General features: G+C 39.6%; 1 protein-coding gene across 3 annotated transcripts in view; it reads right to left on the bottom strand.

The window, feature by feature from the left end:
* Positions 1 to 24,018, bottom strand: part of LOC116328894 (rho GTPase-activating protein 6) — a 102,397-nt gene that overhangs the window by 37,897 nt on the left and 40,482 nt on the right. The window contains exon 1 of one of the 3 annotated variants that reach the window (XM_031750793.2): positions 13,162 to 13,585. The exons of the other annotated variants lie outside the window; for them this stretch is intronic. Coding sequence (XP_031606653.1) covers positions 13,162 to 13,203 — 42 coding nt within the window. The 5' untranslated portion in view covers positions 13,204 to 13,585. Of the gene's footprint in view, positions 1 to 13,161; positions 13,586 to 24,018 lie in introns of those variants that run through there. 3 annotated transcript variants of the gene reach the window in all.

Genomic DNA, 24,018 nt, shown 5'->3' on the forward strand with positions numbered 1-24,018 from the left:
CATAACAAATACAACTGTTTGAGGCAGCACTGGATCTATTTCCAATCCAATTATTAGAACAGCCCTGCACATAATCAGTTATCCAGAAACCAGTCATTCAGTACATCTATCCCACTAGGGGCCTTGTTATATAATATGATATGACGATGCTTTCTAAATGCTGTCATTTCATCCTAAATAAAATTGGGACACAGTTTTTTTCATATGCAAGGAAGAATCAGGGGAACTAATCTAACAATCAGTAATACAAATGTTTAACATTTTAGATTGCATATAAGTTACCTGAAATGACACTAAAGTCTTGATTGACGCATGTGTTGCCTCGTGTTATTACTTCCTCTTTTGCTATACCCTCAGCTCCCAGGGGATGTGTGTATTTATGGGATGAATAATAGGGGCTGAGAAAAAGCTTCAGTCAGATACATTATGTAATGATATGCTATCCAGATGGAGCTGTTAATGCCTGGTGAAAACAGTGATGTTTAATGATGGTTCACCTACAGAGTGACTTCAGAAATACATCAGAGTAATGGAGTTTATTTTCAGTTCATCAAGCCGTGGACTAAATCATTATCATGCCTCTGGTAAAACGAGTACTAACTGACATTGGATATCCTCACTTACTTTCTTTAAAGTCTTCAATAGCCATCATCTATCCCTCTTACAAGATTACATTGTGAAATCAGCATGAGATGTCTGCGATCTTATGTTCCCTTTATGTACTCGTTTATTGTTTAACTTCTTTGCACTTTTATATCTTTTACCTTCTGGCCTGCATTTGTCTTTTATATTTGGTGTTACTGTACAGCACTTTGGTCAGCCGTGTTGTTTTTAAAAGTGCTTTCTAAATAAAGTGGTATGGCATGGTATGGTACCAGCACCAGTTAGCTAAATTCAATGTGAAAACAGATGGCTGGAAAGAAAAAAACTTCCACTTCCACTTAGTGCAAAAGACCTGAAAGTTACCTCCAAGTCTACTTGAGTATTTATTAGCCATGACTTACTAATATCTGATCTCATTTTGATCGACAAGTAAGCCAAAGAGGACAGAACTCTTTAAAACTAACAAAATCAACACTTAAAGCCCATCAGCCTTGTTTCACTCCAGGAAGTTTTAACCAAGTGTAACTTCCTGGAGACCCAGCACCACTCCCGTCAATGCCCGGCGATGCTTTGTTCTCTCGGCACAGTGGATGTGACAGTGCATGTGTTTACGTGTGCACGTGTAACACGGGTCATCTCTGGGTCAGCTGGTCTATTATTGATTTCCCAGCGGAAAGAGAATGAACAGCGGTGTTTCGGCGCTGCTGTCCTGCTCTCCAAAGCAGCCGACCTTCAGCTCTCTATAAAGTGTGTACAAGCATGTGCCAGTGAACAACGCTATGAAGTGTTAATAATGACGAGGTGCTGAACAATTTAAACAGAGACTGATAAGTGGTAATGGGGTGTTTAACGAACACGCTAAACTACTTATCGCCTTCCCGCCTGGACAGCACGCAGTGCTTTGCGAACACTTTGACGTGTGCAACAGATAAGGGGCTGTGTGAAAATTATTTTTAGGAAATTTAGAGCTGCTTTTTGACTTGCACCTTACCTAAATTATAGGTTTCAACGTTGCGGCATGAGAACAAAGAAAAAAGTGCTTTTATATAGTTCAGTTCTCTCACATTTTAAAGTTACGTGGCCCAGAAGGTGTGATTACCAGAATCAACAAGATAAGCAGTGGTACTTTATGTTTACCGGGCAGTTCAGCCGTTTTCTATATTTGAACCAAGGTTGCGCAGCTAAACAGGGTGGCTGGGGAAAAGGAGGTCTGGGTATCTCTGCTTAGACTGCTGCCCCTGTGTTACAGACTTGGATGGATGGATGGATTGATGGGAATTCTGTCTGGGCCACATTAGTCAAAACAGGATTGCAAGAGAGAGCAGCAATCTCTCAGACCAGAGCTGTTACCGTTACTGTAACTGAGTAATGTGGTCTTCTTGGACTACTGGAAAAAACTGTCTTTAAGGCATATGTGTTTAACTTTTTGTAAACTAACTAATTTGGGTGGATGGACTGATGGATGTTTTGTTGGTAAAACCATCACTCCTGAATTTACCCCCATGGAACATTTCACGGTTAGGCCTGGTGCAAGGATCTAGTCATTATTCAATGTGGACCCAGGTGTGGCAACACCTTTTTTTTTTCCTCCCACTGTTTTCATAAAAGCTGCAATTTAAAAGAAAAATAAATATAACTGGCAAGAAACAGACAGTTTGAAGTTAGTTTGTAGAATGCCACATGCAACAGCCAACTCTCTGTCAGCGGAGTGTTTCTTTTCTTTTCCCGACCGCAAAATGGCAATTTTATTTGTCTAAAGCGCCGCTGCATCGCCTTCAGGGACAACACGGGGTAAACAAACAAAGGCTGTGCTTTCAATAAAACCGTCTTGAAGAGAAGTTCGCTCCAGCTTTCAGACGGTTTCGAAATGTGTGGAAATGAATTATTTGCACAAGGATTTGCGGATCCAACAAGTGATGCCACGCTGAGTGAATGATTGAAGATGCAGTCATGCGTAAGTCGCCGTGTAAACAGTCCAAAAGAGCTACTTCTGCGCTAATCCATCAATCAGCGCGTGTAAGTCTCCGCACACATGATTGGATGGCTTCATTTCATTTTTGTGGCGAAAGAAGCTTTTGAATGAAACTAAAGAATCCTTAATGTATATTTACGCTGTACAGATGAAGTGTTCTACAACTTCCAGGATGGGGAAGCAAAATGTCCATTAATCCTCATTTATATCCACACATTGATAAATGAGATAAAAAACAGCCGTGCATTTGCTCATGTCACCAGTGCTTGTTTGCTGAAATCAAATTTCAATTATGTTCCCAGTGTGAAAAGCAAGAGGAAGGAAAGCAAAGCAGGCATATTAATAGAGAGTAATGGGCTGAAAGATAAATAGTGAATGTGCCACGACGGAATGGACGTGTGCGTGTGTTCCACTGCGCACTGCCACAACAGACTTGTTGATCCTCGCATTCCAGTGGCAGCCTTGAGAGCAGCTAATCCTGTCTCACTAAAAAAGCCCCTTGAGCTCCTGGGTCGCACTTCTAACCAGTCTGCACACAAGCTGAAAGCATGGACACGCACATCGCAAGGGTTCGTCCTGCGCATGCATACCGAGCGACATATGGATGCCCACACCCCACGCAAGCATGCAGTTGCAGTGCGCCAAATGTGCGTTATTAATGTCACAAAAATCTGTGTGTTATTCTTGGCATCATCTTGGCAGATGAAGATGATTTCCTTTAGGGAGAATCTCTGAGATGTCACCAGATTTCCACCTCTCGATTTGATGCTATCAGTCCATCTGACTCCGCATCTGACTGATGACAAAGCTGGTGATGATCAATTGAATGAGCACATGGTGGCAGGTCACGTAGACTCACACACCGGTAATATGACAGGCAGCTTTCACCACACGACAGACTGAGAATGAGGCATCTTACTGTACGTAAAGCTAGGCTGCTTTTCACCTTGAAGTTACTTGTTCACACTCGTTTATAGTAAGATCTTGATGAGCTGTCTTTAAAACAGTCCTTTGCAGGTGCTGCGTATTCTGTACTGTGTTACTATGCAACTGATTGTAATGTACAGATATAGCAATACATTATCTTGTTTATCCTATCTTGCTTTGACGCTTTAGCATTACCACATACTATTGAGTTCTTTCATTCCGATGGAAGGTGAATGACTGACTAGTTCCCTCTCATCTAGATTGCCATCATTATCACAAGTACACAGAATTTTTCCAAACTTGCATTGAACAGAAAAGCAAAAGAATCACCACCTGGTTACAGGACTCAGTTTTACCTTTTTACATCAGCCAGAACGTGGCATTTTGGGTACCACAGTGCTAAATCAGACCTACCTTTGGGTTGTGGAGCACCCACAATTTCGTGTTCATGTACAATGACAATAAAGGCATATTCTATTCTTAGTCTCAAACACTTAAGCAAACCTTTTTCTTTGCACTGCTAGCAATGTCTTGTTTTGTGCACAGCACCTGCCACTTTTTTTATACACATATATTCAACACTCTGTTTTTACTACCTTGTACTTGGTAAATTAACACAATTTCCAAAATGTCCAAGATTGTTGCTGGTTACATTTTATAGGCTCTTAATGCCTCTAATAGAGTTGGTCAATGTACTTCAGCTGTTTTTATCTGAACTGTGACTGACTGTGAATATTGCTGGCTGCAGAGTTCATAGCCGTGGAGGACCTGGCACTGTATGGTCGATGTTAAGCATCATCTGGAAGCCATCACCTTCGGTTCCTACAAAATTTGTGAGCCAACTATCTATCCTGGAGCCCATGCTAGGCAAGGTTCAGTCAGATTGGGTGGTGACACCCTTGGCCACCTCCAGTCACTAGGGAAAAATGTGTATTCCCCAACTGGTTGATGAATGGTTGCTGAAGGATGATGGCTGTTGATTGATGAAATAGGTCACTAAGAGGATGCTGCACTAAACACCTCCCAGCAGTTGCTTTGGCCTTCAGCACATTGCTGCAGTTGCTGGTAATTTGCATGGAAGATTCCAACTCGTGCAAGTAATGGCAAATTATTGGTCGAGTGGTGGTGAAACTTGGAAAAACTGTGGCACAAAACATAAAACTTAAAAAATGCTCTGCAAATAGTTGGCAACTGTTTGCAGACAAGTTGTTATCTTAGATATATATATATATATATATATATATATATATATACATATGTATATATAAATTATAGCACCGTGCATAAAATAGGGAAAATATATTTTTCTGTAGCCACTGACTGGTTTACAGGTCTCAAAGACTGAAATCTTTGAAATCGATTGTTAAAGCTCCAAAGCAAATACCAGAAACCACTTGCAAACCCTAGTGACCTGTGGTTGCCAAGGGGTCGCCAGTTGATCTTTAGATTTCAGTGATTGGGGCCTAAGCTTCACATGCATCTGCAAATATATCAGCAATCTTTGGTTGCTGGACCACTTGGAAAATTTTTTTTACAGTGCCACAAACAACAAGGTGCACTTAGTAATGCTGGAAAAATGTAAAGAAAAGAAATAGTTGCTGTTGTAGGGACTTATTTGTGTCCTGAAAGAGAACATGTAGCACAAAAACCTCAGTGAACAACTGTACTGAGGTAGTGAAGACTCAGATAGACTAAATATGACATCAGGACTTTGGCTCTCATCAGTAAATGTGATGCTGAGTCGGATGCCCATCATGTGAATGATAATTTGATCTTTTTAATTAATGAACTATATGACTGTCTCATGGAATTTTCTTTTATCTAATCTAAGACTTCCCCTGTGAGGTCATGTTGTATACAGCATGGAACCGATTAGTACGTGAGCATTTTTGTCAGAAAAAAGCAGATGTACCTTGTTAAAGTAAAAACACCCACAGACACACTTTCCCCCCATGCCCTTTAATCTTCAGCAACACACTGGAGCAGCAAAACAAGATTTCATGCTCGATAGAATGACTCAACAGTGGCCTCAGTTTTACCTTTATTACTTATTGACTTTAAATTGTATTTTTAACCCCATGTAAGCAGCAAGGGTCACTTTTTTCCATGTAACCTCAAGTCTGCAAGCATTTACTTTTCTCATCAGATGGCTATGCGACACAAATTCACTATGCTAGAAAGTGCAAAGCAAGATTTAACAGCTTTTTGGCAGAGCTGACTCCTTTAGGTTATCCGAAGAGCAACAGCTGTCTGAGGTGTTGAAAACATAAGTAGGGATTTCTCAGTGGGGCAGCACAATCTGTTAATATTTAGAATCCAGCTCTGCTTTGTGTGTATAAAAACATCTCAAAACTTGAAACCCAGGATAAGTTCTCCCTTGATTCCAGCTCATTACACCATCTCGTAGCAACATGCTGCTGGGATTCTTTAAAATTCCCAAACTATGATGTAATGCTTCTTCACTTTCACACAGCAGCACGATGACGGACAACATACACTGGCGGATTTGTGCGCAAACAACCAGGAAACGTGCCTAACCTTTACTGGAGCCTACTGACCAAGTCCCTTAGGTCGGGCTGAACAAAGACACACCTCTGGATCAGCTAATGAAAAAGGCAAGCAGGAGTGGTAAATCAAACTCCTTAAAACATCTAAAGCACATATTTTATCCAGCTTCAGAGACAGACTCCTGCCTCTCCGAGCACATCTGCCTCCAAACAGTGGGTCAGATCTCGCCAGAACTTTCTCCTCTGCGTTTCCTCCGCTCTGCTTTCCCCCGCTCAGCCTTCGACGTCTCCATAAAAAGACAAGACTTTTAGTGGAGGGCGGACTTCTCTTTAACTGTTGATAATAAAACAAGTGCCTTTCCCTGATGGGTCTAGGAAGAAAAACGAGGGACTGACAGTGTTGTCATGACGAGCCAAAAGTGACAGCAATGGAACGCACAGAGCCGGGTTTTTTTGTTTTTTTTGCCTTTGTGGGTTTTCTTTTTCCTGCCACGCTGCAACCGTTCTACACTTGCCATATCCGAGCAAAAGTCCCACAAGGTGCCATGCTAATGAGCATGTGCAGTGTCAACGCATGACTTACTTTACAAGAGGTCAACAAACCTTCACATAGCTTTGATTGGCAAACTATTGAATCAAAAGTGCAAATTTAGCCGACGACTCAGTGCATTCTTACCAAGTGCACTCCCGTGAACAAAACCTCCACTCCCGCTAAGTTTTCTGTCTGGATCCGGGTGTGCTTTGGAAAACTTGTGATCAAAGTAAATAGACACACTCTGCTGCTGAGTAAGGAGCTGCATGGATAGTTGATGCCATTCGTCCAAACACCCACAGACATGCACCAGCCCAGCTGTTCACAACAGTCACTAAAGAGCCTGGGATGGCCATTTGTTTGCTCTTGGATAACATGTAAAGATTCATTCAATCTGCAAAAAAGCCTCTTTATTTTGCAATTGACCACAAGAGTTAAAGGCTTGTGCCTCCCAAAGCTATTTCTACTGGGAGTGGCAGTGGCAGCGGACTAAAGCAAACAAACTTCCCAAGATAGAACAAGGTCACACATCAGCAGGTAAGAAGAGTGCTATAAAAATGTTTGCTCCCAGCATTTCTAAATTAGAGGAGGAGAGGTGGAGGGAGGAGGTGAAAGAAGAATTTCAAGTTTCTGAAAACAATGGCACACAGGAAAATGAGGAGAGGAGCTGGACACAAAGGAAGAACGAGGATGTCTAAGCAGTTAGCCGCTCAGAGGCTGACAAGTGTTTCTGGGTGGTTTGAGGAAGATGGAGTGTTTTTTTATTTGCACAAAGAATTTAAGATTAAAAAGCTAATGCAGGAGTTTCATCAATCATTTAATCAATGCTTCCTTTGTGTTGTGCTCTGTCTGCCCTTGTAACTCAAGAGCTGCTACCTTACAGTATAGTTACTTAAAATAAAACAAGACCTCCTGGATCTTTCTTCACTATATCAAGATTTCTGACTCTAAAAATACCCCCTCGTCTGAATTGTAGGCTTCCTTAAAGAGGAAAACTTGTAATCGCTTGCTAACACTTGCAAATACAAAAAAAGATTTAAGACAAAGACAATCATTATTGGACTACTGGCAAACTATTGGCGCTACAACTGGCTGTTGTCCAAGATTAGCTCACTCGAACTCGTGTTCTGACACTTCCTTGTTCCTTCACTTCTCTGTTGCCATGATGTGACATCCAGACAACGTAGTGCTTCATGGTGCACATGACCCACAGCTAAACCCACAAGTCATTAACAAAGTTTAATCAGAGTTAAACCCACCAGTCCTTTAGCTTGTCATGGAACATTGAACTGGTCGGGCCAAACCCAATAGAAGTAGGTTAAATAAACCAAAACAGACACTACCCTTCTGATGTGGCACACACTTGATTGTCCTGTTTGAGCTTATGTGATAAATCACTGTGGTTGCTAAATAAATGACAGAAGTCTAGTGGACTGAACAAACACTTTGGCTCCAAAAGCTGATTCAGTGACCACTGATTCTTTTATTCAACTTGTTCAACGACATGTAAGAGTGTGAGACAAGAAATAACCAATTAATTATATTAACTGTTGGATAGAATAGCATTAGACTGTTAGATCTCAATTACTTTAATCAACTGAAACGTCCTCGAGTTAGGGGACCACCATAATATAGCTGTTGAGTTTAAGGTCAAGATGGTAATTTGTCCAGTGTTTCTTTTAATGAACTAGGTTAAAAAATATCAACAACCTCTACCAATTTCAGTTTTACATAATTTTAGTGTTATATAATGACTAGTCTAACTCACTTAACTTTAACGGAAAAAATAGCATAATCATAGGCTGTTAGCATTGTTGACGTGTATCTTAATGTTCCTGCTTCTACATATAGATATAATTCCAAATAGTACACTATGCAAAATGTAATGTAAATCTAAAATTTATACCTCCTAGTAGGGATGCCACTTGAACTAATATCAACAATACTTTTAAATGCTGAAAATATGAGCATACTTGTTTATTCTTTATTTTTTTTAGTACCGTATTTACACTAGGCAGGAGTTCTTCAGTTCTACTTGAACTCACATGGGTAGCACATCCCTACAACTGTTCTAGGTGATTATTCATGCTGAAGGAGAAGGACACCGGAAAAACGACATGGGGAAGATGGCAAAAGTGAGAGCTGATATTGTTTTTGTAGGTTAAAATATCTGCAACATTACATGCATGCTTAAACTAGCGTAAAATAACTAATGCTATAACTTCTAACTTTCTGATATCGTAATGTGCCTATTAGTGTAGTATGTGAATTCCTACACTTCACACTTGTTAGAAATAAGGATGCATTTTAAACCTGAAATGTTATGCTAGCTGCCGCATTGTGCTACCATTTATAATTTGTTGCCCAAACATCAGTCTTCAACAGTTAAGACGACAATTTAAAATGCATGACCCAAAAAAATGGTGCTGTTAGCTCATTAGCTAGCATCAGCAGCGTCATGTGGGGTTTATGTTTCTCTTCCTACTGGCTGAAAATTGGTTGGAAGTCCCTTCCTTTCCACAGCACAGCGAAACTGGCGACCTCTGCAGGTGTGAAGTATAAAACCTCACAAACAAAAAGTCAAGTAATTGTAACACAATACAAATAGCTTAGCAAGCACTCACTGAGAACTTAAGAAAGCCTAGTTATTTTTTTAACAATTACAACATCAATATTTAATGTACATTCATGTTTATCCTGTTATCCAGACTAACAAATGTTAAGCGATAAGATGGGATCTAGCAGTTTAGTAGTAACACCTAAAAGACAACTAGCAGGGCCGGAGGGAAAGTTAGACGCAGTGCTGTCTTAAAGATAGAGAGCTTTTACGCAGCTCAACTGTGTATTTAAGCAGCTCAGCTGTGTATTTTTCCTTTTTCAGTGCTGATAAACCATTACATCAAGAGTGATTTGTTCCTCTTAACATTTTTAGAGTCTTTGCGGGTGATGAATCTTGCCTATGTTGACTAAAAGGGTTGCCTGTGTATCATTCTTATAATCCTCATAATACCACGTAAAACCTGTAATCTACATCTACAAAACAATTTCCTCCCAAGACAAAAGCTGAGTGATCAGTCCAGAACGGTTACATGTTCTCCCCAGTGGTATTCCAATTGGAAAATGGACTCTATGAGTAGAGTACATTGGATATCACAAAAAAAAATATGCTTGGCCGCCTTGAGGGGATATTAAACCTTTACGCACTGGCAACCGCAAGGTGCTGGTGCACATCTTTCTCACTCGCTTTCTGTATTTGTTTTGGTCTTTTCCATTCCCGTGCTTATCGAGTTCGGTAAGGTATAATCTGAAATATTTATCTAGTCTGGCATGAACAAAAAAAACAACAGATTTGTTTATCAGCAGCATGTAAGAAGCAGCTTGAAGAGGCATAATCCCCCCATTAATACAAGTCCCATTTCATCTGGAATTACTTCTTTGTCATATTTTCAAGGCTTTCTCACACCAAGTGTTTATGATTTATGAGCAGACAGTGCACATCCTGGCTGAACACTCACTTGTATTTGGTTGTGATGCACTGTCAGGATGTAATTCTTATGCCTTTACTGGCTGCTTTTTGTAATACAGCGATGTCCAAGTTTCCGAATGAAAGACTTAATATGTTTACAATCAAGAGATCCTGTCTGAATGAATTTCACTTCAACAGCTAGGTAAACTTCTTGTGCCCAACTCCAAACTTGCTTATTTTTGCTTTTATTAAGTGTAGAGCATCTAGAGAAACTATGCCAGATGTGTCCATGCAGCCTCAGTGAACCCACATACTCATGCACAAGCTGAAGTGAGGAAACAAGAAAAAAAAAAATAAAAGAACTGCAACAATGTTGAGGCAAAAGACGAAGCTATGTTTACAAGAAAGTCTGACATTCCAGTGCCACTTAGCATTTGTAGTCTTTACCAGGCAAACATTTCCTTCAGTGATGGCTTTTAATTAATGAGAAACTATCATCTACTCTTCTGAGTCGAGGCTTACTGATTACATATTGCCCCTAACGGTCAAAACCGAGAAGAAAACATAGGTTAATATGTAGGATTTACACGATTAAGCGACATTTATTTTAAAAAATGACTAGAAACTTAACTGCTTAAGAATTATCTTTGGGTTTGGGACAACTAACGGGAATGTAACTGCCTTTGGAAAATGGTAATGTGCAAGGTTACCATACTGAGTCTAAATACTGAAGAAATTTGTATTTCTAAACATAAGCTACAATCTTTAAGTTACCTTATGGATTTAATACGCTTACTAGCTAGCATTATTAACTTTTCTTACTTGATACTACTTTAGCTTAGTGTGACACATGTCTTAAGTTTACTGTCGAGTCTAAGTAAAGAAGACGCAGGAAACACTCTACTATATTATGAGTGTTATGTTGTGACCAGCTTCCCTGTGCTCAACATATGTTTGAAAATCCACTGTATTTATTCACTGACCCGAGCAGTAGCTAAATAACGACACATGATAAGTGTTTAAGAAATCTGATTATGTTTTGAGTGTCTGAAAGAGAAGAAAAGAGTGATAAATATATGATTTTTAAATCACCAAATATCGGCATTGATATCAAGCTTAAAAATCTGTCGTCTCTAGTAGGGTGAGACAAATATTAGACATAATTCAGTGTTGTATAGACCAGTTATTTTGACTTCATGCCCACCAGCAGTAGCCTATCTGCATATACAGTGGAAGTTCCACACATGCACCTCTGCACTATTAAATGAGGGCAAATCAACAGCGCCTGCTAATATTGACATTTGTCAATAAATGTATATATATATGTCCTACTTTTTAACGTGAGCCACATGTTTGACCGCATAATCAAGCATGCACCTAACAGAATGATTAGTAATTTTTACGAAAAAGAAACTAAAGACTGTTTTTTCTTTCTTCATATGTGACACAACTGCATTCTTTTTTTCTATTGGTTCAGGCCGAGTGTCCCAGGTCCATATTCACCTAGCTACTTCCTCCTACTCTTAATTCAAGAGCTGTGCAAAAATCAAAAAGACATCAAATCTATAGGATAAACATTTCTTCACTTCCTCTTGCTCTGCCTTTGATCTCCTCCCAGTTGTACTCAACCGGAAAACGTCCACAGGGTGGCATTCAGTCGGAATGCAACTTCAATAGGAATGCCACTTACTGAGCTCTTCGCCCTGACCCTAAGGGTGGTAGGAAACTCATGTTAGATGCTTGTACTGTGGATCACATTCTTTTGGGCACTACTTTTGTTTTTTTTTTATCCAAACAAGAACTTAAGCCATCAATATGACTTTAAAGATGCTGTTCCCTTATTGTGGCTTTACAATTATTAAAAGCTGTTTGTGTTGCTCCAATCAGAGCAGTCATTCTGAGGGCTTTCGGTATGATTTTCAGCCATTTATTATTGGGCTCACAGATGCAGGCCACAATTTCAATAAACAAATACAAATCCAGTTACATCAGATTTCATTTCTCTAGACAGACGGCAGCCACTGTAACTATCTGGTCACTGCACCAAAGCCTCATTGGCCTCTGCTGGATGAATTTTAGACACGTAACTGTGGGCCATGTGGTGATGGCTTTCACACCACACGAGCCTGTTACAAAGCACCGATCCAGACCACAGCGCGATGCCAGCCGAGCCAAAGAAAATTGTATTGTTTTCCAATCAGCGCTCTGAGCTTTATGAGGCCTTCTAGCCACAGAAACACTGCTCATAAACAAGCAGGCGGACCGCTGGAGCAGTCAGCTGAGGATTCCTCACCACTTGAGATGAGACAGGGCAGCAGATGGAGGAATCTGTGTCTACAGCAAAAACCGATCCAGTTGAAATGAACCTGTTCTGCAAAGCAACCCAAGAGGCTGCTTCACCAGACCTTCTGGTGATCTTCAGAAATCTGTCAAACACACGTCAAACGCAAACTGGAACAAAAAAAAAACCCACAGAGGGAAACATTTTTGAAGGTGCAGTTCTCACAGCAGCCCTCACCGCTCCACACGGCCTTGACCCATATCTGTGTGTTTTGCCTTCATTTGGGCCACGGCGCTTCGAGGTGTAGAATGTCAAACACAACACCTGTGGCTCTCCACAGCGAGCTGGCAACAGGTTTCTGTCTTTCTGACTCGCTCTTCAAAAACCAGGAAGCATGTGTGGTCTTGTGTGCGTGTGTGCATATGTACGCGCTCTGCGCACCACATGCCTCTTAAAAAGTTCCATCACAGGAAGTTTTTTCTCTTTCTTTTTTGTCGTTGGCATGTTGAGGCCCCTTTGCTCTGCTTAGGTTCAGATTTCTGATTCACACCGACTGAGTGACGTTTATGAGGCGAAAGCTCTAAAAGCTGGTGCAGAATTGGGCTTTAACTTGGCTGTGAGTGGCTGCTGATACAGAAAATAACGGTAATTCTCCGTGGCACTCTTTTTTTTTTAATGCATGATCTCAGATACGAGGAAAGAGAGAGAGGCTTCATATCGATACACAACTGCATCGTGCAGGAAATGAACATCTTTCTCAGACATGCGCGCAGAAACTACAAGATGTAAGCCCTCGAGTCTCATCAGTGCACGCTCCAGTCGCTGTCATTAATCCACGGCTAATAAACCTGAGGGGGGGGGGAGGGTACTTACAAGATAGGAATTCTGCCTGTCGAAGAACACGGAGTCTCCCATCGTCCCGAATAATTATCCACATATAGTAAATAATGCAGCTGCAGTAAATGATATCCCAAGTCTCCCCCTCCAAAAAAAGAAAAGTGTCTGTGCGCGTCAGGACGGAGCGCAGGAAATGTGTCCGCAGGTCACTTGTGCGCTCTGCTTCTTCTCACATTAAAAGACAGCGAGAGATGTTGGAAGTTTGGAGACTGCAAGTCACAACAGAAGCCCTTTTAAGAGTTTCCACAGCAGTGAAAAGCGCGTGTCAGGAAACGCTCTGTACCAGAAGGGACACCATAGCGCGTAACGCGTAACGGATCCATACTGCGCGCCCCGCGAACTGTTGTGAAGACAGATGCTGAACCAGAGCGAAGAGAAGCGAGACGGCGAGCAGAGACCCACGTCAAGCTGGTAACGCTACTGACTGATACTTCCGGCGTAGGTTTTCAAACTAAGACTAACCCTGGCCTTGCGGCACAAATAGAAGACGGACACTGTGTTACCAGAAACAAACTAAACAAACTGCAGTTTATTTGTTGACTGGAGAAACGTGTTTATATGTTAATCCCTGTCTTAAAGTAAAGTAAACCTACACAGCTTTTTTATGTTTTTATCTTTTGTGTTAAGCACATTGAGTTTGCCCATAATGTTATGTGCTATATAAATAAATCATAACTCCAAATCAAAGAAAAAAAAAAAACACTATAACTACACAGGCAAGCTTATACTATACCAGTACATTGACTTTCAACTCATGAGAACCATATATGTGCTTTTATTTTGATCACAAAGTCGCCTCTTTCCGGTCTATTCAGCGTTTTTCTGGATACTCGATGCTTAAAGCCGGAGAGAGAAAAGAGAAGGATGGGCGGGACTCTGAAGAAGGAGGACCAGCAGTGCAAAAGCTTTTGATTATCAACAGCAGGGTAGAACAAATGTTTTCATGTCAGTGACCCACAAATGGAGCTCCACAGTTTATAAGATTTGACTGAAGAAACCCCATACAGGGAGGGTTTTCTTTGTGGATAGCTCATAATATGGAGCTATACGTGCTGTTGCAATCAGGCTGGCAGAATTCTCCCCAGCAAAACTTCACTGTTTTTTGATAATAATAACAATAATTTTTTTTTAAATCTCCTGACAGCAGAGTCATTTCTGCCATCCTCACTGGAAAATTAAAACTAACAAAACAAAACAACTTGTTGGCCAAGCTAAAAACAAACTCCTTTTGGGAAAGTTGGCATGTCAAAGATGCAAAATTTCTTCCAGCGTTGACAAATAGCTCACTCTAAGCCTAATTACTAAAAGAAATAAATCACAGAGGCGAGAGTGTAACAGATGGACCACAGAACCGAAACTGTGATCGAGTGCTTCCATTGTAACACTTGGTAGTAATTTTTGTTTATGAGCTTTCCCCTTTGCAAATATGCTTTCAAGAGAGACCATGAAAGGCAAGTGCCCCCCTGCCCTGCCACCAAACCCCCTCTCCACCCCCCCGCTGGTGGATTTCAAATAAGTTTGTGAAATACTTAATGTGGAACCAGCGTTGAGCAATCTGTGTCAAAACCACTCCACTTGCATCCTGTAGTATCTGCTGTTATTGTTCCATCAATTCACTTCGTAGACATGTTTAACCAACTCAGTCTACTTTATTAACATTTGTCGGGCCTCTTTGAATCCTCCTGTTTACATGCGTCAGTGTGTAACCCATTTCTTCCTGTCAGCTCACTTGTAAAATGATGTTACAGGAATACTGCCTCAGACTCTACATAAACGATAGATGTAGCCACCATGATGTCATCCATTGTTTATAAAGTCCTGTTGTGAAGCACTGGTGTGAGCATTTTGTCCATTGCCAGACTTAGTTTTTGGAAACCAGATGTGTTTAGGGGGGAATTCTCACTGTTAAATTACAGGAAAGTTATGGCAAGAGTACTGTTTTGTTTGGAAAACACAATTTGCAGTATAATAGTGGCAGCTGTTTGATTGCTCCGCTTCTGTTGTAGTATTTCTGCAGCAATATCCACAAATAGTTTACTACTGTAAAATGTAACAGCATATCCTCACCAAGGGTCAACCTCAGATGTGGAAGAGTTACATTATTACGCTCGAGTGGCAACAATTGCAGTTCCTCTAATGGCCACTTGGGGCTGGTTCCAAAATGGAGTCAGTCCCCAAAGACCCAAAGACATCAAAATGTCCAACTTTACAGCAGTAAAAAGCATGTTTAAAGGTTAGTATTAAACTGGATTTCTGCACTTTGTGTGTGCACTGTTTGTGCATTTGGAGTATTTTTAGCTGATCATTATAATTAATATGATGGCTTTCTTTGTGCCACAGATCATCCCAGAAGACTGTGCTTCAGTTTTGGTAAATGAAATTCTAGTATTTGATTATACTAAAATTGCACCCATAAGTATTTTTAGTGCAGATTGCTAACCCTGCTAGACAGCGTTAGCTGATAACTTGGCACTCCAAACGTTCATCAGTATAAGGTAACTGCTAGCTTCCAAAAACCAAAATGGCAGCATCCAAAAAATTAGCATTGCAGCTTCAAAATAGTTCAAAAACAACTTTATGGGTGCTCTTACCATATCCAAGTCCAATTTACTGTATATGGTTGTCATCCATTCACCGTGAATTTAGGCTGGTGTGTTTTTTTAAACCACAGGAGTCTATCAGCTCTGATGCAATTTCAGATTAAACCATTAAAAAATTGAATCTAGCCACTAGAAATGATGCTAGCTGAATGTTAACACTGTTCTCGTCACACATACACTGGAAAGTCCCTCATACATCCTTAATCAGAGTCCAAAAGAGAAAAATATTGAACCATCAAAAGGTTTAAATCAGTGATTTGTAATAAACATTCATATTCCCATGAGTCTTTGCACTCACTTATGAAAAAGTATTGTAATCTACCATAGCTATATCCAATAGTGTGCTATTAATATTCATTTTTCCCTCAGAGGCATCAGCACTTACAGCATTAAATTGCCTTAAAACCCTGTAAATTAGTGTATAGAATTCCTGTATTTTTATAGTATTTTTACAATGTAACTGAAAACTAAAAAGAAAAACAAAGTAATGCAAAGTGCTTGAAACTATCAATTAAAACAGTTAACATGTTTGGAAAGGTAATGAAAACACAATCTTAGAAGCCACAGACTTCTAAGACTCCCTCCCTCTCTGCTGGCCATGTAAAGATTGCACATTTAAAGCACTTCTGCACTGGCTTTCTTTTTAAACCCAACAGCTAACGCCATCTTTTATATACAGTCTATCAAGGCTAGTAATAAATATCATAGTAAAGCGAAACAAAAAGAGCACAGTGTGGTTTTATCAAAGCACTCATAAACAAACCCTTAGCAAGAGTTAATAAAACGTATTTGCGCTGCTCTGTGGGAAGGCTGTTATTGAGAAATATCTGTTCTCTAATCTTATATACAGAACGTGTGAACGGGTTAGTAGGAAAAATGAGAAACTGGATTCCTCTCTTATCAGATAGTACCTTTTAAAGAATGCCGAGGAGTTCATAGGAGCACTCACTTTAAAATCAGCAGATAACAGATTCCTTAACTCCCGATGACTGACTCAGCCTTAAAGCAGGTGCTGTGGTGTACAATATACTTTGTATCTCACACAAGAATCATCAAGACACTGCACTGATATAAACTTACCAGCTAAAAAAACATGCTCTTGCAGACAATAGACTCCTGCTTATCAGATCTTCTCCACGAGGTTTTGAATGAGGTGTGCTTATTGTTTACAACAAGTTAATCATCTTTGGATTAAATGAAATCAGCAGTGTGGTATTTCATTCACATATTTGCACTTTTTTTAAATGAACTTTATTTGTGCGTGTAGCTGCTGAAATTTCACCTTATCATTTGTGCTGCGTGTCTTTTTTTGTGACGTGTCCTGAGTCAGCTGAAGCATATCCTGGCATGCATAACGCAGGTAGATGCACATTTCTATCTGTAAAATCTCTTGTGTTTGGAATGTTGACGAGCACCAAGAACACAAAAGGAGCGACACAAGTGAATGACTTTTTGATAGGCAAATGTTCTAATTCAAAGGTTTGGTCACTTTTTAGTCATTTAAACTGCAGCTGTAAGTAATCCTGGCATGAGAATTGTTTACCAAAAATGACTAAACAAGTGACTCAGTGTTTAAAAAAAGGGTGTTTTGTTTTGCAAAAGAAAGCTCCGACTGCCCTGTTAAGGTTGCTAAAATTAACACTGGATGCGCTCCCTCACTGGTAAATCTGCAATACAAATATTTCAAAAGTTGCTATAAACCAAAGGAGAAGTCCCATAACATTAGCACCGCAGTTCCTTTAACGGCTACTTGAGGGCAGCTCCAAAAGTGAGTCAATCAGGAGCTTATTTCTTCTTCTATAATAACGTCACAGGGGAGATTTTTTTTTGTTTTTTAAATGGCCAGTTTGACAGTGCAGGTACTTTGTGTGGTCAGTGAACTGGACTTCTCGGCCACAGCATTTCATGCAACTGTGGGACAAATAATATGGCCTATTATTGTTTTTGGTGTTAGCATTTCATTAGTCTGTTATTTAGTGTCTTCATAGCTTAGCGGTTTAAAGATTTGCCAACACATGAAAGGTTGTGGTTGTGTCACGAACGGCTTCTGATGCAAAAATCTGACAAATCAACTATGTGGCATTATCAGGTGTAACTGAAAGAATCTGCTAGTAGTATTTAGCACTATTTAGCTTGACATATAGCAGCTTTTGAAGCGGCTTGCTAACAAAGATAGATAGCAATAGTTGCTAAATTAGCACTCCACCTTCTCGATGAAAATACTGCAATTTATTGCTCAAATAAATGAATAAATAAATGAATAAATCATGTTACAGCTTCAAAATGTAGCAGTTGCTATGGCCGTGTTTCCATTGTTTAGATACAGTCTATGGTCAAACTCTGCCCAAGTATTTTAGTCATAAATCCTCATCTCCCCTTTTTTCTTAGTTTAATCTTTATCTAACTTTAGTACACCTAACCTAAACTAGTTAGATTGCTAGTTTTATATATATATATATATATGTATATATATATATATATATATATATATATATATATATATATATATATATATATATATATATATATATATATATATATATATATATATATATTTAGCATTACTACTAAGAATTAGTAACATTGTTACCTTATGTCTCTTTTATTTTATTTTATTTGTCCATTTTCTTTTGCTTATCCATTTCAGAGTTGCTTAGGGTCACAGGGCAAGAGGCGGGGCACACTCTGGACAGGTTACCAGTCTGTCACACATACACAAAGACAACAATTTATGCACACATTCACACCTTTGGTGAATTTAGAGTCATTTAGAATGACTACTTAGGCCAATAGTGTGAGAGGAACTCCAAACAGAAAGGCCTTTGATTTGCAAGAAGGCCCTGGGTGTATATTTGTGGGTGTGTGTTTAGTGTCTTCATCCAGAATGTGTCTGAAAACCCACACAGGAAGAAAATAAAATTGAATATTTATAAATTATCTGACTAGATTCTTGATAATAATGTACACGAATAAAAGCAGGGGCAAAGATTTAAAGGTGAAATATACGATCTAACACATCTTAATGAAGGAAAGTTCAGTCTTCAGCACCACAGTTGTGTTTAATGGTCCTGAAGGAGGAGCCTATTATCTCGTAAAATGTTATTTCAGTGGTCCCATGGCTCACACACAAAAATGCACTGAGCCTGTGATAGATGCTAAAGGAGAGGCAGTGCAGAGGGGAAGAAGAAGAAAAGCGAGGAGAGCAGAAATAGACGGACATTAATGTATGTATGCACATGTGTTAGTTGGTGGGGCTCAGTTTACTGCTGCATGTTAGAACAAGATTAAATTGTTCACGACTCTTCAGAGCAAAGCCTGACTCTACACGTCCCCCCTGAGCCGACCATCGCTCCTCGTATCATCGTTAAACTGTTAAAAGGATGCTGAAAATGAGGCTGCCTGTGATCGTATATCACCTTCAAAGCGCGCTCCGGATTTTCCACTGTTGAATTTGGCTCGGTGTGTTTTTGTTGATGTGTAATGTCTCAGCGATTAAAAGTCGATCTCGAGAAGAAACAGCTTGAAATTTTTGGGTGCGAGAACAGACAGCGAGGATTATTTTCAGTGATTTATACTCATGTTGTGATTCTGTATGCTTATTATCAAGCAAATTAAACACCAAAACAGTAAAAAAAAACAAAAAAAACATTGAATGCAATATGCAATTGAATATTTTACAGAGAGAACGTGAGGCCGTCCTATAATTCCAGTTCTATATGATTTATGGCTTTGCAAACTGCAAAAGTTCATGTTTACATTGTTTATTTCAGGAGGAGCGGAGCCCTCCCTCCAAAAGCCTGAGTGCTTGAGTTGTGAAATCACTCCATTAAGTGGAAAGTATTCTGTTAAAGTGCTTTAAGACGATCCAGTATAAGAGAGAGAAAATCCTGTGAGGCCTCGATCTGTTTAATAAACACTCACAAAATAGATGTCACATGATAGAGGTATTTGCATCGCCTCATTCTGAGGATGCTGGGTAAAAATGGGTTTAAAAGCAGAGGATATTTCATGCACGTTATGTATAAAAACTAAAGCAAATGAGGAAGGGCCTTCAGCCCTCATTCTTTGATTGATCTGCATAAACTGAATGGACTTTAGAATTCAGCTATAAATACAATAAAAACTGATTAAAATTTAGTCACAAATAAATATGCCTCTGTGAAGTCTAATAATTTTAATGAATCAAGCCAAAATAAAAAAACAAAAACATGGTCTTTAACAGATCTGGAGAATTCAGGTGTGTGTTAACATGGTGTCACAATCTTCCCAAGAGTGGACATCCCACCAAATTCAGCCAAAGGTCAGACTGTGTAATGCAAAATTTTAAAAACCCCAACAGCTCAGATATCTCAGACTTCTCAGGCCTCAGTTAGCATGTTCGGTGTAGAAGTTCATGATAATGTCGTAATGTACTAGACCAAAGTAAATGTTTGGCACTTATTATTAAATTCACAACTGGCAAATACCAGACACAACTGTCAAGCACGGTGGTGTAAGTATGATGATTTGCGCTTGTTTTGTAGCCACAGGACTTGAGCAACTTGCAGTCACTGAGTCGACCATGAACTCCTCTGTATACCAAAGTATTCTAGAGTCAAAATGTGAGGCCTTCTGCCCAACAGCTATAACTTGGCGGAAGTTGGGTCATGCAACAGGCCAATGAATGAAGGTGCTGGAATGCCCCAAAGTCTAAACCTCAGCTTGACTAAATGCTAAGATTGGGCCTTAAGAGAGCTACACATAAACCAGGAGTGTCCAACTCCAGGCCAGCGCCGGTGTCCTGCAGGTTTTAGATGTGTCCTTGATCCAACACAGCTGATTTAAATGGTTACCTCCTCAACATGTCTTGAAGTTCTCCAGAGGCCTGGTAATGAACTAATCATTTGATTCAGGTGTGTTGACCGAGAGTGATATGTAAAGCCTGCAGGACAGCGGCCCTTGAGGCCTGGAGTTCCCCCACCCCTGGCATAAACAAATGCCAACAATCTCACCTGAAGCAACACTGTAAAGAAGAGTGGACCAAAACTCATCCACAGTGATGTGAGAGACTAATGAAGTCATACAGAAAAAGATTACTTCAAGTTAAGTATTGAATCATCATATTTAGTTCTTCCCACCCTACGTCTGCATTTTGGCTTAATTTTTGTTATATAGATGACACTTCGATATATTTTGTGCTGTTGTTCGTTTCAGGTTGTATTTACCCAGTTCTAAGACTTTTATAAGAAAAGAATCATGTAATTTCTTTCTAATGTCCTACTATGTAAAACCTTAGAATTGACAAAGCGTGTACTTACATTTCACAGTGATAATAAATATAAATATTCTGTGATTTATATATATGTTAACAAACTCTATTTATTTCCATATTTCTTAAATTTATCTGTAGTTTTCTTCTCTTTTCATTTTTTACATGTATTATGTTATTAGTTTGCAAATATTTGTGTCAGTTACACATCATGCAACACCACCTGTGTCATTTAAGGTGATTTACTTTACTAAAAGTTCAATTAAGTTCACTTTTATTTATATAACACCAAATCACAACAACAGTTTCCTCAAGGGGCTTTATATTGTAGGGTAAAGACCCTGCAATGATACAAAAACCCAAAAGAAAACCCCAACAATCAAATGATTCCCTTTGAGAAAGCACTTTGGCGACAGTGGAAAGGAAAAACTCCCTTTTAACAGGAAGAAACCTCCAGCAAAACCAGGCTAAGGGACCGGCAGCCATTTTCCACGACTGTTAGAGTGAGTACACAAGAAAGTTTGAGAAAGACATTTAGCTGAAAATAAAACACAAACATGACTTTAGGAAAAGAAACCAGCTAAAATAATACTGCATACTTACAAATCTAACTAAAATATATACAGGAAATGAAAAAAGTTATCGCACACAACAGCACAAGAAAAAAAAGAAAAAAAAAGAAAAAATTGTGAAAAACTCAGTCCACAATCACCACTTTGATTGTTAATTACATCGTTGTTTTTAAGGTTTTATCTCTCTTTCTTTCAGATGCTGATCTTTCACCTTTAGTTTCAGCTGCAAGGATGAAGGTGTGAGAGAGAGAAAGGGGAGCGGGTGGGGGTAAAAACCTGGGCACACATAAACGAATTTACAGCAGGAGCTGCACAAAGAGGCTCCAGGGAATGACCTCAGAACTGGGGAATGTGTGTGTGTGTGAGACAGAAAGAGAAAAAGACAGCACCGTGGATCCCTTCATTCGGGAGGTAAATAGAGAAGTCACTTACAAACAAACACGACTTACAAATTATATCTTGTCAAGGGTTTTCAGACCACATTTAAACTCTAGAGACGATCTTCATCCAGCAGTGAAAAAAAACACAGCAAAAAGTTGTTTTTAAGGGGAACTGATCACTCAACATAGACCAAAACCACACACACACACACTTGCACACACACACTTGCACACACAAAGTGACGACGGCATGGGTCTGGATTCAATCTAGAGGCTTCTATCAACAGACCAACCCACTTGTCCTAAATCACCATACTCTGTCCTGAGGGCCAATGAGGGGGAGAACGGAGGGATGTAAAGTATTCTGAGTACTAGCTGTGCATTGCTTTAGCTTTCATCTCCATACCACCTCCATCAGAGCATGCTCAAAGCTACTGGGAGGACAGGACTGTTGTTCCGTGGAAATGTTTGCCCTGACAGGATACATTCAAAATGAGATAATACACACTCCCAGAATATTTTTAGCCAGTGCGGAAGATGTAATTCCTGGGGGGTTTATGACAATTGTGCAATTTATTTAAAATGAGTTGCAAGAATGAATCCAGGCTGCCTTTTTAAGAGAACGATATGTGGATTTATTTAAAAAGTTGGCTGAGCGATGAAGTTACAGTTATCTCTCATGAGGAATATATCAAACAACACAGTGCCAGAGCTGCTTGTGCAATCATCACAAAATTTAATCCACTGGTTTGTGTTCATTGACGCTTTTTTGTCTACATGAGCACAAGAAAACAGCTGGAACACATAAAAAAAATGAAAATAAACTTAAACAAGAAAATGTAAACACATAAATAGATTTGTTTAATGGTTTAACCTAAAGTTAAACAGATTTTATGGAGACACACTTTCACCTGTGGTGTTCTAGCAATGGAAATCTTCAAACTTGGACAAGTTGTAGTGACCTGAAAATGGTGTAAATAAGAAAAAAGACATAACACAAAGTTCTTTTTGACGGCAGGATATTCACATGAAACCACAGTTTGAGCTTCACTAGCTTTATGCTCTAGTATTATTCATTATGTTTCAGCACCAAAACTACTTGGTAAGTTTCAAGAAAAGATCAGGATTTGGTTTTAAATACAACACAAACACCCTGTTTGAATGCTCATTTTCTAGTGGGCATTCTCCAAAGAAATACACAGCGTGAAAACAAAACAGACTCATGCCACTTGCACTATCCCTTAGCCTTCTAGGCGATTAATCTATGGTGCTGTGGAGGTATGTGAGGGATCTCAATATTCCACTGCAACTTTAATCACTGCTTTACACAACTGAACATAGAAAGCGCCAAAACCTTCACCCCCCCAACTTCCCCTAACCCTGGGTGTGAGTGGAGCCACCTGGTGGTCAGCCACAGTGTCAATTTTAAAATCCTAGGTCACAGTTATTGCGCAAGATTTTTGGAAAACTTGACTGATAGTCAAAATCATAGATGAACCTGTGGTGTATCTATTGAAATGACCTGCAATGTGATTTCCTCCATTGGCTTGTTCTCGAGCTATCATATTCACAAAGTTGGGTATCCAGCGGTGTCCCAACAACACCCCATTAGCATTTCACCGCTGAGAGGTTAATAGGACGAAGGGCTGAAGAAACAAATTTGTCACGTTTTTAACAATTTGCCATTAGACTGGACTGGGTGGGATAGTGGTGATCCTTTAAATTCAGTTCACTTATTTAATTCAGTTATTTCTTATGTAGTTCCGGTTTACAATAGTAAACCCAACAGCCTCAGAGATATAACACTACCTCAGTTGCTTCATATCTCCAAGTACTTGGCAACAGTGGGGGAGGAAAAAATCTCCTTTAACAGGAAGAAACCTCTGGCAGAACAAGAGCATTTGAAGATTTAAAGGCATGTGGACATTTGAAGGGCCTTAATTGAGGTGTATGGTCATCTACGTTGGACTAGCTCAACTGGCAGGCAGCAAAACAGAGATGTAAGGCAGAGGGATACAACTGGCACTGTTTCT

Source organism: Oreochromis aureus, linkage group 23, assembly GCF_013358895.1.
Source record: "Oreochromis aureus strain Israel breed Guangdong linkage group 23, ZZ_aureus, whole genome shotgun sequence".
Lineage (NCBI taxonomy): Eukaryota > Metazoa > Chordata > Actinopteri > Cichliformes > Cichlidae > Oreochromis > Oreochromis aureus.